The sequence below is a fragment of the Sinohyriopsis cumingii genome, chromosome 3 (genome assembly GCF_028554795.1).
Source record: "Sinohyriopsis cumingii isolate HCF-2022 chromosome 3, ASM2855479v2, whole genome shotgun sequence".
In the NCBI taxonomy this organism is placed as follows: Eukaryota; Metazoa; Mollusca; class Bivalvia; order Unionida; family Unionidae; genus Sinohyriopsis; species Sinohyriopsis cumingii.
Genome location: NC_142963.1, coordinates 79,932,782 through 79,949,856, shown reverse-complemented (window position 1 = coordinate 79,949,856; position 17,075 = coordinate 79,932,782). Strand labels below are relative to the sequence as shown.

Here is a 17,075-nt window from a genome sequence, read left to right as displayed (position 1 = left end):
TCTGGTAATTCTTCGAATTTCTCGGAAACGCTTTGCATTTCTGGGGAGTCTTTGACTTGAAAATCGAAGATTTTTGGGACATTATTATGATATGATATTATTAATTGAAAATCTTTTCACGATTTCACCAGCAAATTAATACTAATAATTTCATTTCTCAGGTCCAAAAGTCTACCCTGTTGGTCAGTGACTTTAAAATTCATCCTTGTCAGCGTTGGATTTAAACACTGCAGAAATACTGGATTGATTGGCTCTTGTACAATCAAAAACCCAGGTGGTTCTTTACGAGTAAATGAATATAATATAAACCCTTGCTGGGCTTGATTTGATATTGTTGTGTCTATGTTGTAACTGCCATCGATTACGTCACACACAAGATTGACCGCGACGACATCAGTGATATTTACGATTCCGGGAGAAATATGTCTGCCATCGCTCGCTGTGGAATTGTTATATCTGAGGATAGTTGGCGGTGGCAATATTCGCTTGTACTGGTCAAGTATGTCATCGAAGTATTCATGGATGACATCAATGATAAATTTTCTTAAGATGACCGGGGAAACGTATCCTGGTAATTTAAAATTCGGTAGTTCAGCTTCTTTCAGCGAGTACTTATTTAGAAATCTTTGTTTATCACCGGGTTTACTGTCAATTACTGTTTGAATTGCTCGCTGGTTAATATATTCCATATCTGCGGCAAGCTGATTTAATATCTCAATTTGTTTAATAATTTCGCTGCGTGAACTTATATCGGAAATGTATACATTTCCAAGATGTTCTTGGAAGCGTTGCCGTAGATGCGCTAGTTGTGTTTTATGTAACTGATTAATAATTTTAAAATATTCAGTAATTTCGCTCAGGCGAATATTAAATCCTTCATCTGCTGTATGAACAAAAACCCACACAATATCGCTGCCATCTTCATAGAAGTTAATCAAGTTACCCAACGTTGCACTTTTTATATTGTCAAGATGTTCTTTGTATGACGGGGTAATTCCGTGATATGACTTCTTATCAGTGATATAATCAGACTTTTTTGGTTCTGGTGGTATCGGTGGTGCCGGTGGTGGATTTTCAGGCCATCCTAATACTGTTCTGATTGAACTGTTATAAATGTCTACGTGGCAACCCGGTGAAGCGACTTCGATGATCATTGACAACGTTGGCTCGTGGGCGGTTATTGATATTTTTGCTTCTTTTCCGGTGATACGCTTCATTTGACGTTGTATTTCTTTGTTGATTTCTTCTATCTGATAAGACCCTGTTGGTAAATGAATGACGTTCCAATCTGGAGTACCGTCAGTGCTATTCTGATACGAAAATACAAATGAATTATTTGGCAACTGTCTGTGAAATGATGTCGACCTGATGTTGGGCCAACTGTTATATACTCGTAATTGTGCCAACGCGATTTCTTTTGCTGGAATTGCAGTTGAAAAATTAATATTAAACTCTGGTTGCGTCGAAGATATTGTTATCATTGATGTTTTTTACCGGAGCTGTGTTTGCGGCTATGTCGAGCAAAGCTCGATGCTGAAGTGGTTCTGTCATTATTTATCAGTGATGTTTTTAAATCCTCATATATCTTGGTGAGCTCGGTGAACTCCGCCGTGGATATATTGCTGTCAGCGACACATTCCGATAACGCGTTAGAAAGTTTTGAATAACCCCGCTGAGTAAGTTCTAATTTAGTTGTGTATTCACTGAGTTTGTTACCAGCGCAAGAATGATATTTTTTTCGCGATGATACTAGCGACTCCGGCAACTGGTTGTCGCTGACACAGCAATGGTAGCAGCGACTGCTGCTGTAACCGGAGTCAACGCTGATAATACTACTCCGGTTGATGCAACAACCGCAGAAACAGAATACACTAACACATCTAACATGGTTACTCGACGTTTATATTTTTTTACTTTTACCGTACACTCGTTGATGATATTTTTTAACTCTGACTGGTATTCACGTACCTGATCGTATCTGTATTGTTGAGTGTTTAATGACTCTGTCATTTTATTATTTTACGCGGTAACCAATTGATGCGTTTCAGCTACAAATTCCAAACACCACCAGTAGGATGTTGCGGTTAATTTCTTGTCTGCGGCTTCAAGTATAAATATTTCTTCGGTTTCCTTGTTTAATATGATAGTCACAACCCCGGAATACTTATCGGTGGAATGTCTCCAGGGATATGTTGTGAAGATTTCAAACTTAGCGGCACTGAATACAGACAGTCTATACACACCAGTGGCTGTTGCTGTATATTTGATAGTATTATTTTGTCGAGACCATGTTGCAAATCCCGATGATACCGTGTATACGATGTTGGTGATATGCCCGGGGGTAACTCCAGTGGGGACTTTAATCAAACTGGTTTTGCTAACGATCTCAGGAATTCCCGATACGATATCTTGCTGTGTTTGTTTGATCGTGTCAATGCTATTTTGTATCAACGCGATTTGATCTGAAAAACTTTTATCTGTTCTGACTACACCTAACCGGGTATTAATCTTGTTGATATCGTTGGCGTTATTAGTAAGATTTGGTATGATTTCAGAAAGTTTCATATCGATGACTGGAGGAACCCCAAAGAACTTATCAATGAACTCAACAGCTTTTACGAAGTTTATTCGAAGTCTTGTACACGCGCTCACGTGAACATCATACTCTGCCCGCAACGTGGTTAGTTTACTGTCAACGGTGTCTACATATTGTTTGTTTGCGGCATCTTCCGGGGATGTTGGAATCGCTAACGCGGTTATTTTGTTGTTGCCGAGATTGAGTTCACCTGTCATTGTATCACCGGTCTTCGCTACACGTTCCCCTGCGACTTTTCGTGTGTCATCTCGGAGCATCGCAATTGATATCAGCGAATCTCTGATTCTGCCGCTGTCAGTGAATACAACGATGTTGTCCGTGGTAGCTTCAATAACCCTGCGAATTATGTCATTCCACTTAATGTTACTGGTTTTTAGCTTGCCATGTCGATCTTGAAAAACTACAACCTCATCTGGGTCTATCCCGGTCAGACTTAAAAGATTATCGATTTCATCTTTGGTCGCATACTTTGATAAATCGATATCTTTTTTTTCTTCCTTTGTTCTGCTTGATCTTCCGTAAATATCAACCATTATTAGTTATGGGGTTGTTTAAATTTGGAAATCACATCTGTGATTTCAACGTGTATTCATGCACGACTTTGTGAGGAGAACTCGCTGATTTCGAGATTGCATCAAGAACATTTAATACTTCACGGCCACATATCGGAGGATCGGTCAGTGTTTGTGTTGGTAACGTTGAATACCAAACTTTCGCCCCTGACGCGGGGATGTTTTTTGTATATCGAAGAAACTCAATTGGCGGTGCTAGCCCGTACGAATCAAAATAGATAATTCCACGTGGATTGATCGCGTAAGCAACCCAGTGAGTTCCTGGACCATCACTGTTATCGAGATTAATAATTCCGGTTTCTGGGTTATTCGGTCGTGCTGGTAATTGATCTTTCATAAAGACGCCTCTGAAGTTCTTTATACGCAATTGTTTAACAGCATCAAGCAAATCAAAATTTGACATCGGTGTGAAAACGCTAGCATTGAAAACACTTTGTGTTTTCAGAACCTTTTTGGGTACCATGATGGCGGAGTTCCTGGGAGTCTTAGCCCGGATCCTCGGGTTCCCTTTTTTTTGTATCCTTTTCCTGTGGCTTCCTTTAGTGCCATTCCAGCAGCGGTTCCAACAGCTCCTAACGCTGCAGCTTTTGCTACTGCGGGAGCAGCAGCAGCTATCAGTGCTGGTATTGTCGCGAGAAGAGGAAATATACCACCGGTTTTAACCATATCTTTGACAGCTGCAGGAGAGAAATCAAGTTGAGTTCCAGTCGTTGCTTGCTTTGCTTTATTGAAATGTTTTAGTTGGGTTTTAGTTAATGACAGTTTGTTTGGACCGCCCATTAGCTGATCGTGTTTTAGTGTTATCGCTGTCCCACATGTGCTCGCGTTCTTCGATTGTAATTTCTTCACCTGACCAGGAGTCAGAGTGACATTAACATGACTGTATGACATTTATTTAATACGAGATTGATCTAATTGTTACACATTGCTAGCAGCGATGTTACATATTTTTGAAAATTACATATTTTCCACCGGGGCATCGATGACTCTCATTCGTCCACCAACACCTTCAAGTAGCATTGCTTTATCGTAGAGTATGACAGCGATCGCTCTAAAACCAGCAGGAACTACAGGTGGACCTGCAACACCAGCGGGAAACTCACCCACGATAGCCTTGAAGTGTATATCAACGACAGATTGTCTGGTTAGATCAAGATGTTCCAGCGAAAAGTAATAAATCGGATACAGCGTTGTGAAATCCAACTGTGATATCTGCAACCCGGTATCAATATTTTGATCACGTCCCATAAATGTCATCAGACGATGATACGCACGTGCGACTTGATTGTTTTCAAAACTTATCAATATGTCTTCGGATGGTTCTTGATGCCCGTTTATTCGCAGCGAAACTTCAGAGACATTAAGTTTGTCAAATATCATATGACTTCGTAATTGTGAATTTACTCTCGCATTAGCCTGGAGTGCAACGAAAATATGTCGTGGTGCTGACACTCCTTGCTGTGATGCTATGTGCCACGTGAATTGCCCGGCACCGGCGCCCTGAATGGAATCTGTAGATGTTGTTAACCATGATATCAGTGATTTACCACCTGTGTCCATGAAAGAGAGTAGCCATTGCTCTTCAGTGATCGATGGGGACATTACTGGCATCCACAACGCAAACATGAATAATATTACTTTACCGGCAGCAGCACCGTCTTCTCGCCAGATAGCGTCGTTATCATCACCTTTTCGGTGAAGTACAAGTGTATGCTTGGCTCCAAAAATAACCTTTCTGACACTTCTGCAAAATCCAAAGATGTGAGACAGTGGAATTGCACATGAAAATTTTCTACGATTACCCGATAACATTAATTTACGTGTAGCAAAACCAAGATTGTAATCTGGACTAGGCCTTAATATTGGAAATGCAGCACCTGGTCTATCCGCAAATCCAGCTGGTTGTGGGTCCACAGCAGTGTTTCGTTCTGTTTGTACCGGAATAACAGGTCTGTGTTCAGGATGATCAGCATTATCCTTAGCGAACATCATAGTCGGACCAGCTGATCTAGTGTAATCATCTGAGTATCGTGCTAACCCGATAATTGTTGTAGCAACGTCAACATTATCCTGAATTATCTCAATTTCCTTTCCATCGGTGTTGTATGAAGCACTTCTGAATAGCGCCATGACACCATTATTAACAAAACCAACTCGGACATTAGCTCCATATTCTGTATTAGCGACAACATCTGTTACAAGTTCCCCCGTGACTTCAAGGAATGCTTCAGCGGGTAAGAAATATCTACTTGTATCATGAACTCGTAATTCAATTCGTCCGCGTTGATTGGGTGTTGTTGCTTCATAAGAATAATACTGATAATCGCGCACAGACTCATCTTTGAATACTGGTGCATCCATATCGAACGCTGGATCTGATACACGTTTGAACATTTTATATAAATTATAAAACGAAGACCACTTCCTGATATCAGACTCGTATTTATTTGGTCGGGTATTCCCTGGTTTACCAAGTCTGCTAGTTTTTGATTTGCGGCTTGATTTATTACTTTACTGACATCCGCGGGCATATCTGCGGTGGCTGGTAATTTTACTGGTTGGACCTTCGGCGAACCTCTTTGAGGTTTACGTATTAACCGCGCCAGTCTGTCCTTGATTGCTGTGAATGCTTTACCCGCAAGATTACCAATTGCTCCAGAGGTTTTATCCTTGACAACATCAATAGCTTTCATTGATAATTGTTTTGCGATTGGTAACGCCTTAGGACCCATTCTTCTAAACAAACCCTGAATAACATCACCAAGACCATCTCCGTAAGTTACTTGATAGACTGGTAATCGTGAGTTTTCTACTCTGACCGGGTTAGGTTGAGCATTGTGTATGATCATGTTATCTAATTAATATTTCTCTAATCGTCGATGAGCTCATCAATAAATTCCCGATAGATGTGAGTATCCATGATGCCGCCTTGAAATAATCGCTGACAGATATCAGCTGCTTCATTAATTATTTCTGGTGAGTTATTTCCGGCACGCCTTCCTCCGATGAGAACTTCTAGCCGTGATACATCATTGATGATATTATCAGGACAAGTAATGTGACCACCAAGACCACTACCTGTAGCTCCATATAAGCCAAGATCTTTGAGAATATCATCATCTTTTTCATCTGGACGCTCCTCCAATAGCGGTGAATAGGGGGGAGGTGGAGGTCCTTGTCGTCTACTTTTGTCAATCTTCTGCATTGCATTTATAAGTTTTGCAAATTTTGGATCGTTAAATTTGACCACTTTTTTGTCGTAGTATACACGATACGCCCATCTAATAAAATTGTCATCATTCGTTGACTTATATTTATCGTTTAAATTTTCACCTTTTTCATATAAACCATCTAATATCACTTCAGGTAATTTTTCTTCTGATGTGTTTTTAAGGCGTTTAATAAAAACCGGATTAAATTTTGCAGTCAGTTCAACAATTTCTTTCTTTGCTGCTTTGGGCGCAGCAGCTTTGGCGACTTCAGGACCTTCTTCAGCGGTGGGTGGAGGTTGAACTACAACGGTGGGTGGAGGTTGAGCTGCAGCTATATCAGTTGGAAGCTCTCGTAAAATCCTTTTTGTTTGTTTAGTTCTCCTTGCAATCTTTTCAGTCTGTTTGGCGGTTTGTTTTAACACTGGAAGAATACCCGGTTTTGTTATATCACCTGGATCTCCTAGTAAAGCTTTTTCAGTGACCACCGCAGCTATCTCAGTAGCTGTTGTAACGGGTTTAAATAATTCTTCTGCATCTGTTGCAAATTCAACTTGTGCTTGCTGCCGTGCTTGTAATTTTTGTCTTACACTATCTCGTACACGAAGAAATTTTTTTATTGCTTCTAGTCGCTCTCGAGCTAGTCTAGCGGAATGTGCTTCTCCGACGTTGGCCATTATTGTTAACTTAAATTTTTAATTCACAACAGAAATCCTAGAATATTTACATTTCTAGCAGCAGAGAGACTAGGCCACCAAGTGTTTCGTCTAGTAGACCCCGGAGTCAATAAGTATTTTTATAGTTAGTTATTTTTCATGAAATAACTCTTCTAGTCAGCAGAGAAGGTTTATTTGTCATAGTTTTCTGAATAGAGGGTTTATTTTGTGAAATAAGACCCTCTATCAAGAGTGTTCTCGATAGAGGGTTCTGTTGGACGGAATAGTTGGTGGGCTCAGTCTCTCTGCTGCTGCGTGTGATTTCAAATGGACGACAGTCCGCTTCCTGCTATTAAATTTGTTGTGATATTTCTTTGCGCGTCAGATTCCAGCGCCGCTAGTTTTTGATTTGCGGCCTGATGTATTATTTTACTGACCTCTGCCGGCATGGTCTCGGTACTTGTTAATTTTACTGGTTTGCGTTTTATTAGTCGCTCTAATCTTTCTTTGATTGCTGAGAGTGCTTTGCCAGCAGCGTCAACAATTGCACTAGGAGCTTTTTCACCAACAACATTAATGGCTTTCATTGATAATTGTTTTGCAAGAGGGCCCAATTTTGGTGCTAACCCAGCAAATAATCTTTGAGCGGTATCGCCAAGTCCATCTCCGTAAGCCGCTCTGTAGATTGGTAATCGTGAGTTTACTGCTCTGACCTGCACGGGTGTGTAGTGACTGTTGTACATAACCATATTATGTTATTTGTTGTCATGTATCTAATCGCTTTAGTCACTATCGATAAGTTCATCAACGAGTTCTTGATATATGTTGGCGCCCATAACACCGCCTTGAAATAATCGCCGACAAATATCAGCAGCTTCATTAATTATTTCCGGTGAGTTGTTTCCAGCACGTTTTCCTCCTATGAGAACTTCTAACCGCGACACATCATTGAAAATATTATCAGGGCAAGTAAAACCACTGCCTGATTTATATTTTTTTTACATCCTCTACAAATTTTAAATAAGTGGAAGTTTTTCTTGTGAGATCCACTACTCTTAGCCCCTTGGAATCGAGATATAATATATCAACCCAAGAATCATGAGGTATCGTATCAGCATACTCAGGGGTTAGATAATTTTTGTCATAATCACGTGCCGCCGCTTCAACTAATTTGTCATGGGTATTAACACGTTTACGAAAGTCACTAGTGAAAAAATCGTGTGCAGGAATATTTCTGAGTTGTTTTGGCAGAGTTGGAGCAATGGAGGAGTCGGAGACGGAGGCAGGGGAGGCAAAAGAACCGGAGACGAAGAAGGTCCTTGTTGTGGGCCCATATCAGGAAGTGAGAAATTCGAAGACGGAAGATCATCTACGTCTACGTGTGGTACTATAATTCCTTCTGGTGCTTTTTTCTTTCCTCGTCGTTTTTTCTCTGTCTGTTGCAACGGCGGAGGAAGTGAAAGGTCTCCCTGCGACGGCGAAGGGTCTTTTTGACGTTTCTTTCTTTGTTGTTTTTTCTCTGTCTGTTGCAACGGCGGAGGAAGTGAAAAGTCCTCCTGCAACGGCGAAGGGTCTTGTTGACGTTTCTTTCTTTGTTGTTTTTTTTTTCTTCCTTCTCTTTTTGTTTTTGTTCTTGTATTATTTTTTGCTGTTCTCGTAGTATTTTTTGCTGTTCCTGTTTTTCCTCCACATGCTGTTGTCGTTGTGTTTTTAAATAGTCTGCTTCCGCCCGCAGATACAGTGGATGATAAACATCTTTATCGTCTATGGTATCAATATTTCGATTTATTCTATACAACCAATTATTCCAAGCCTTACGGGTTAATTTTTGTTTAGAATATTCAGGTTTTAAAAGTTCCCCTCTGCGACGATAACTATCGGCAGCAAATTGACCAAATGCGACCATATCAGGATAAGATGTCATGTCATATCTTCTAATATCTTCTATAGCCGCTTCAGTAAATCTTTCTCCGAGATATATATTTCTCATATAAGGTATTTTTTCTATCAGGTTGCATAGCGGATTCTTCTCTTAATACTTGAATAAGACTTTTCCTTCTTCTGGTCCCCTAATAGCAATTAAAACTTTTTCAGTAACTGCAGTGACAGGTTTAAATAACTCTTTTGCCTCAGCTGCGTACTCAACTTGTGCTTGCTGTTGTAATTGCACATCCTTTTTAAACTTTTCCTTCACAGTGACATATTTTTTAAGTGCTTCTTCTTGCTCCCTAGCTAGTCTAGCTGTGTAAGATTCTGAGTGTACCATTATTTGGTATAAGTAGTTTTCAATTTATTTCCTCGGTTGGGTTTTCACGGAAGCAGCAGAGAGGGCGCCGACAACAAAACGCAGCAACGACGGCGACAATTGCGTTACATAAAGCGTCATTTCGGCGTTTGGAGGCTTCTAAAAGTTGTAGGATTCGCCCTCCATAAAGGGCTTAGTTCGGCATTTGGAACCCTATAAAAGTTGTAGGATTCGCCCTCTCAGCTGCTATTAGGTTAAATATAACCAGTTTACCCCATCATATGCATATAAAAAGACCTGACAAAATTTTACGATCTAGCACTTTCCAAATGTTTGTACTAGGAAAGTTTGGAATTTTTAGAAAAGCCCAAATTAAACGAATGCATAAAATTAAGATAATAATGAAAGTAAAAACATTAACATAAATTTTATTTAAATGTATTCAGATCATCTAAATATACATATATACAGGCATTCAATATTTTAATTATGAATTTCAAATAGCTTCTGCTTAATCATGCTTATATAGTCCGGTAAATCATCCACACCCCAATGTGTGTTGATAGTGATGGGCGATATATGGGGATATGATGTTACCTGTACATTAAAATGTGCAATTATGTTGCATGCCGATATTTCCGGAAAAAAAGTGCGTACACTTGATACACATATCCGTAATTAGCAACAGCCATATCTAGCACAAATTCAAAATGGCCACAGGACAGATGGTTGTGCTATTCTAGTGGATTTACAAGTCACCAAACATAGGATTTGCTCCGGAAAAATAATGTACATGTCACCAAACGATCCTGTCATCCGACAGTAGCTCCACAGCTGGGAGAAAGTATATAAAATGTACACCAATGTGTGCAGCCAAAATTTGGTTGCAGATTTTTGCAGGTTTTAATGAATAGGCGATATCAACCCCTAAAACGCCAATCAATTTCATCATGGGTAAGTGGCTAATTTATCGGCCTAATTCTAATAATGCTTTATTGAAAGGTAAATTTCAAGAAAAGTGAAAATAATTAGAAAAAACATACAAGAAACTTGCACAACCTGGGTCATTACGTAAATCTATAAAAAGGCCTACTAAATTTCATTGTCTAGGTATATCGGTGTCTAAGTTATTGCGCTAACGAGATTTGCACTATAAGATGTTTTTAAGTACAAAGAATGAAGAAAATAAAGACAATAGCTAATTATCTGTGTTATATTCACTGAAATGACAAATATATAACGAGGTTATCAGAACATGGATGAAAACATGCGCACCAAATTTGTTGGACCAAGGTCAAACAGTATCTGTGATAGTATTTATCAGATTTTCACTGAAAAATGTCAAATCTAAAACTTGATTTCGTCGAAATAGAAGAATATTGTTTAGTTTTCAGACATTGTCGATGTGTGTGCATGTGGAAATGAATCATCTTTGGATCTATCTGTAACTTGTCGTAAATGCCTTAGATGAATTATTTTACTCGTGTCTACTCGCGTAGTGTTTAATAAAATGTTGTTTTTTTTAATAAAAAAAAACATGAAAACGGTAAGAAAAGTAAAACCGATTCAAAAACCAAGTTATTAAAATGACCGGTAAATCTAACCAGACCATTTATATATGGATGTAAACATGCCTATTAAATTCCATATGTCCATGTCTACTGGTATTTGTGTATTTGTGCTAACTAACCAGCCAGGATAACCGTAGGGGAGGATAATAGGGACTACATTTAGATCTTCCTGTTGCATTTGTAGTAGAAGCATCAACGGTTGAGATAAGGACATACAATCACCAGTTGTTATTTATTTGCAAACTACGTAATTTTCAACGGTTACAGAGACAGAGATTCTATCTTGCTAAGGGAGAGAAAAGGAAAACCAATAACGCGTGTGTTCTAGAGTAACCTTCAGAACAGAAATATTAAAAGGTCACCAGGTTGTTTACGTATGTGCTAGAATCTATGCTAAAGTGTTATACACATAATAGCTCTCAAGGGTCGGTGGTTCTTTCCGGGGATTTCCCGGGGTCTTCCTCCATCATTAATAATGGCCGCCATGTATAGCCTATCGTGTGCTGAAGAATGGCGTTAAACCCTACAACAACAACAACAACAACGAGTTTAAAGCTGGCTTCACAACATAATAGGGATCTTGGATTGCAGCTTGCGATATCGAGTGTCGCAATTTACGGTCTATTTCGAACTCAAATCTTTGTTTGCTTAAATTCAACACTACTCTATATAAAACATTTTACATATTCCGCAGCAGTGTTGTGGAATAGCATTCTGAATATTAAACAAACCTCAGCATTCTCTTATTTAGGACAAATGTCTTCTGTCTGATAATGCCATAGGACAAAGAAATTGAGATACGTAGCTTGGATACCTCTACTACTTTCACACATCCCAAACCTACATGTATATCATATGTTTGATAAATTTTAATGAGTTTATGTATGTGTGTGTTTTGGTGTGCCTTGTCGATATTTTGAATGGTTTATATAGTTCTAGTACTCTCAAAATAATAGTAATTTTGGACACATGGGAAACCACCCACGTGTTTTCCTGACTCGCGATATGTCGGCCTATTCTGCACACAGCTTTGAAAAGAAAGATATATTTATTAATCGGGTATTAGAAATGAAATACATTACTTTTGACTGTTTTTGTCAGCATTTCAGTCGAATAATCAGGTCGGGGTTATAGCTAGTGTTACAAAATTCAACGTAATAATGCCAATAAATGGCAAGATATATTAAGCCAAAAAAAAAACGATCTTGTAAAAAAAAGTTTGTAAAAGTTCAGCATTTTATAATAAAAAATAAGGTATTATGTGGAAGAGAAACATCAATGAAATGATGTAATGTGTTTACAACGTCTTGTTGATGAGGAAAAATTACTAAAGAATTTAGAAACAGTGTATACTCTGGTGAATTTCTTGAGAATTTATATTTTAGCGGCAAGTTGACACTTTGGGTAGCAGACGATTTTGTACGTGTGGGACAGCATCTTGCAAAAATGGAAACATGGATTAAGATGCAGTTTTAAGGTATACATTTCCATCTTTTATATAATGTATTTATTTGTATGATTCTAAAAGATACATAGTAAATCAAATTTTCTGGGTTACTGGTTTAGGTCTTCATGTTGACATTTAGAAATCACATTTTCATATGTATTTCCAGTCGAAATGCCGAATAGTTTGGCACACTTTAAGAATATCACTTTTTTAATTAAATTGCGATCATTCTTTCTTGATACAAAATGGATTTTTGACCCAAAATAATATGTGATCCAATGTTTACAGAAATTACGTATCGTTGCGCAGAATTACCCGAAACGCAGAATTGGCCGACATGGTGGTGCATAAACGAAAAGCCTTAGGTTTACTGACTATTTTTGACAAAGATCAAACACATTTTAGAATAAAAACTCTTCTGTGGTATGATATCAACCGTTTTTAGTATGTTTTTCATTTAACCGTGGACAAAGTTGTGTTGGTTAAAAAATCCGGTCATCAGTAACAGTTTTAAACGACCATTGTATCAATGTTATGTTGTACTTTATGGGTTAAATTTGACGATCACATTTGCGTCTGCTCATCAAATTACTTGCCTATTATTCGATGATTTTTTTTTTGCCTGTCAATGTGACAATATGAAATGAACACGAAGATATAATTTCCTTATTTTATCATCTTACCAGAAAATGCACCAAAAAAAAAAAAGTGAGATTTCTTGAAACATATTTTAATGACATGGATTTTAACAGACGTGCTTACAGGTTATGTACACTTATCTTACGCACAGGGGCTCGTATCGTTGCTTAAAAGCTACCCGTCATTCATGTACTACATAATAACAACAAGGTAGGGCACTTCTCTCCTTTTTTTGAGCGACCTATTTAAGAATAAACGCTGATATTGCAAACTGATTGTCCTTAAAGGTCCATTTTCTAGGTCGAGATTTTCAATTTTATCTGTTGAATTAAATGTTTGTGGTTAAAAATTATATTTTCTATGTCGAGGTTTTAGTTTGTGTTGTTTGAATTACACGGCGGGGGTCGAAATTTCAATGTCATACGTTGAGAATTCCTAATTTACGTTTTGGTTCAAAGAATTTATGTTGAAAGTTCCATTTCATATGTTGAGTATTAAGATTTCATATTCTGAATTACACAGCGCTGGTTGAAAATTCTATATCCAGTGTCGAGTGCTTAGATTATATCTTCTGAAATACACGGCGGTTGTTGAAATTTTAATATTATATGGCGAGAGTTTCAATTAAACATGTTGAATCACATTGATTGTGCTGAAAGTTCCATTTCGTATGTTGAGTTTTCAGATTGTATCTGTTGAATTACACAGCGATGATTGGACATTGTATCCTGCTTGTCAGAATTGTTATTTTTATATGGCGAAATGATGTGTTGGTGCTAAAAGTAACATAACACAGTAACCACTTTAACATTTCAAAATAATATTGATATTAAGATCAGGGCCGGCGCCAGACCCGGTCAGACTATCTGGCGGCCTAGGCAAGGTTAGATTCTGCCCCCCCCCCCGCCCCCGGAAAATATCAATTTCAAAATTTATAAACCATAATTTATTTTAAAAAATGCGCCCCCTGAAATCAGCGCCCTAGGCGGCTGCCTAGTTTGCCTATATGGTAGCGCCGGCCCTGATTCAGATACATCATTCGCGTATTCGGTTATGAGGCGCCATTACATTTCATGTATTTACAGTTTGAAAGTTACCATTGAAAGTTACCATTCACAGGTCGAGAATTACTATGAATTTCTTCGCTAGAAGTCGCTCTCGTGAACGGACCGCGTTATTTTTAAACAAGGAGGTTGTTTCTCCTTGCTGTGAAATTCAACAGATGAAATCTAAATACTTGCCATGTGAAATAGAACTTTCATCTCAAACAGTTGCATACAATGTGTGAATTAGGGATTCTCGACATATGATATTTAAATTTCAACCAATGCTTTGCTGTGTAATTCAAAATGTACACAGTAAAACGTCTGCATAGGAAATAGAAATGTAAACGACCACTATAATTCAGCTTATAAAATATAAAATCTCGATCAAGAAATGGAACTTTAAGGATATGCAATTTGATCCAACACGTGATATTTGAATTCTCGATAACGACATCGAAATTTCAATTGCAACTTTCTCATTGGACCTGCTTTTGTCCGCTACGGCGCCTCATAGTCTAGTTGGCTTGGACAAGAAAGGTATGATCCACTTGCTAATCTAGCCTTTAACTCGCTCATTCATGCACCATTTAAAACTGAACACATGACACGTGTTATTAGGTAAATTAGCGTCTTTGGTGCAGCTTTTTTGTATCAATGGTTTGTACAATTTTTGATTGAAATATTTTTCCCATGTAGAGTTATCTTCCATTTTATTATTTCTACAGCCCATTTTGTACTTTTAACATTTTGTACTTTTAATTTTTTAGTCTTTTTTTCATTGTTGAGGTTTTCGCCATTAAAAACATTTATATATTTTGCCATCCCCAACGATAGCGCAGTGACAGCATCCATGTCAGTCATTTAATCCCTAATACCATAACGACTTTGCTAATTTAGGTGACGTTGGCAGAGGTGAGAGATGAAGAATCCAGAATAAAAGTTAAATTGTTCACCCGTTTCCACGTTAGGTATGATGTTGTCCATTAATTGCAGGAGTTCTGTTTCGCATGATTTGCCACTTCTATAGTCATGATACGTCATTAATTTCGTCATGGTTTACATTTTGACTGATAATTACTAGGATTATACATGTCCAAGTTTTGTACAGTAGGTATGTGCTAAAGATATAGGACTATGGTTATCTGCTTTGTAGTGCTCTTCTTATTTTGTAGATACCAATAACTGTAGTTGTAGTCCAGTAGATGAAGATAACATCTTTGACTAGATACTGACTCACATATACAAGATTAATTAAGAATGATGATGATCGGTATAAAAAAAGGTTTAACATAAAAACTCCGCCAATACTTGGGGTGACTTTCAATATTAACATACGAAGATTCCTAAAATTAAGTTATTAGAAAACAAACATTTGTAATGTAAAAGCTTTTATTGAAATTTCTCTTCCGGAGAAGTTATTTTTTTAGCATCGACAGTAATTACAGTTGAAATAAAAAAGGACTAGTTTAGTACGTGAAGAATGAACATGTGACATGAGAAGCAGCAACTTCAAAATGCCTCCGCTATCTTAATGTAACGCACCGTATAGTGTTCAAAAACTAGATACCTTATAAACGTAACTTCATGTAACGTTATGCAGCGTCTAATGTTGTGTGCTGTATTGGGTGAAAAATTAAATTCCGTAAATGGGTGTAAAGGCACAGGTACATATGAAATCCAGAAAGCAATGAAGAATTAATCTGAACTTTGATTGCCGGTTTTAAACATTTTTCACTATTAATGATAAAAATATTCCCATTACGATGCTCATTCCGTTGCAGAGGCAACTGTGCTTTGAATGCAAAGGCATATACTACCAGACATTCGCTGGGACTAGTGAATAATTTGCAGAAGAAAAATAAAGATAAAAGAAAACGATGTCGTAGGGACTTGCAGGTCTAACAAATGTAGTCATAGTAACTTCCTGAAGTTCGCCCAGATAGATTTTCACTTTTTTAAAGGTGGCGGGCCGATTATATCTGAGCACATTTTGAAATGTGCAATTGCACTATTATTTAAAGAATATAATTCTGTTAATACTACCCACCCCCACCCCACCATTTCGGAACTAACAGAAAAATCAAAGGATGACGTGCAGTGGGAAAGATCACATCCAATCTTCAACAGTAAAAATTAACAGCAACCGAAAGGAAGAAAAAGGCAGGGTGACAAGGATAGAAAATATATTGTATTTCATACGATTACCGAGAGGACGATCCATAGAATTCAGAAATAAAACTGGTTGTTGTAGTGGCTCAGTGACTAGCGTGCAGGACTCACTACAAAAAGAGTTCGGGTTCAAGACCTACCAACAGTCAAGCCTGAGTTAGCCACTGTTGTGTGTCCTTGGACAAGGCACTTTATTTCAATTGACTCCACACTAAATAACCAACTTGTGTTGCTGTGCCATGACGCACCAAACCAAACCAAACCATATAAATACCTGCCTGGTTTTCAACATGTAAACGGTTGATAAATATAGTACAGCTACAATTTCTTACCTGTTAATACTGATGTCATCCTTTAGTCAATTTAAAACAATCTTTGGAGATAAATGTTGTAATTTAAGGAAATAGATCCACATTTTGAGAAAACAACGATCCTGCCCAACCTATATCAGGTTGGATAATGTGAAAATGACGGAGAATCCGATCAATAATCGTAGTGTTATCTATACTATGTGTTGTACATTAATGGAGCATGAGATAATTGTGCCTTAACTGCCCCGAAAGAGGACTTTATCGCTAAGGTAAAAGATTTTAAAAAAAAAAGGGGGGGGGGATTACTGCTAATAGTTTCTGACACAGAGAAGCCATTTAGGATAATAATAATAATAATAATAATAATCTAATATCAAGGAGCTAATACTAATAATCGAGACCAACCAACTTGGCCAAATCTATCACCATGCTGCTTTCTATACAGTCCTTGCTGCCAATCGGAATGCCTTCTGCCTTTCCGTCAAGTTGAGATTCTCCTGGCTTCATAGCTATGGTATTCACATACTGTACTAAGCAAATTGGTAGTTGGAGGTAGCATAAATACGCAGATTTGAAGGGAAAGTTATTTTTGTTCCTATAAATCAATAAAAAGT

At 37.9% G+C, this 17,075-nt stretch overlaps 1 protein-coding gene across 1 annotated transcript in view; it reads right to left on the bottom strand.

The window, feature by feature from the left end:
* Positions 1–16,540, bottom strand: part of LOC149803179 (uncharacterized) — a 303,327-nt gene extending 286,787 nt beyond the window's left edge. Inside the window, exon 1 of the mRNA XM_089953898.1 lies at positions 16,483–16,540. Within this exon, the coding sequence (XP_089810024.1) occupies positions 16,483–16,501 (19 nt within the window). The 5' untranslated portion in view covers positions 16,502–16,540. The remainder of the gene's footprint in view (positions 1–16,482) is intronic.
* Positions 16,541–17,075: the final 535 nt, after the last annotated feature.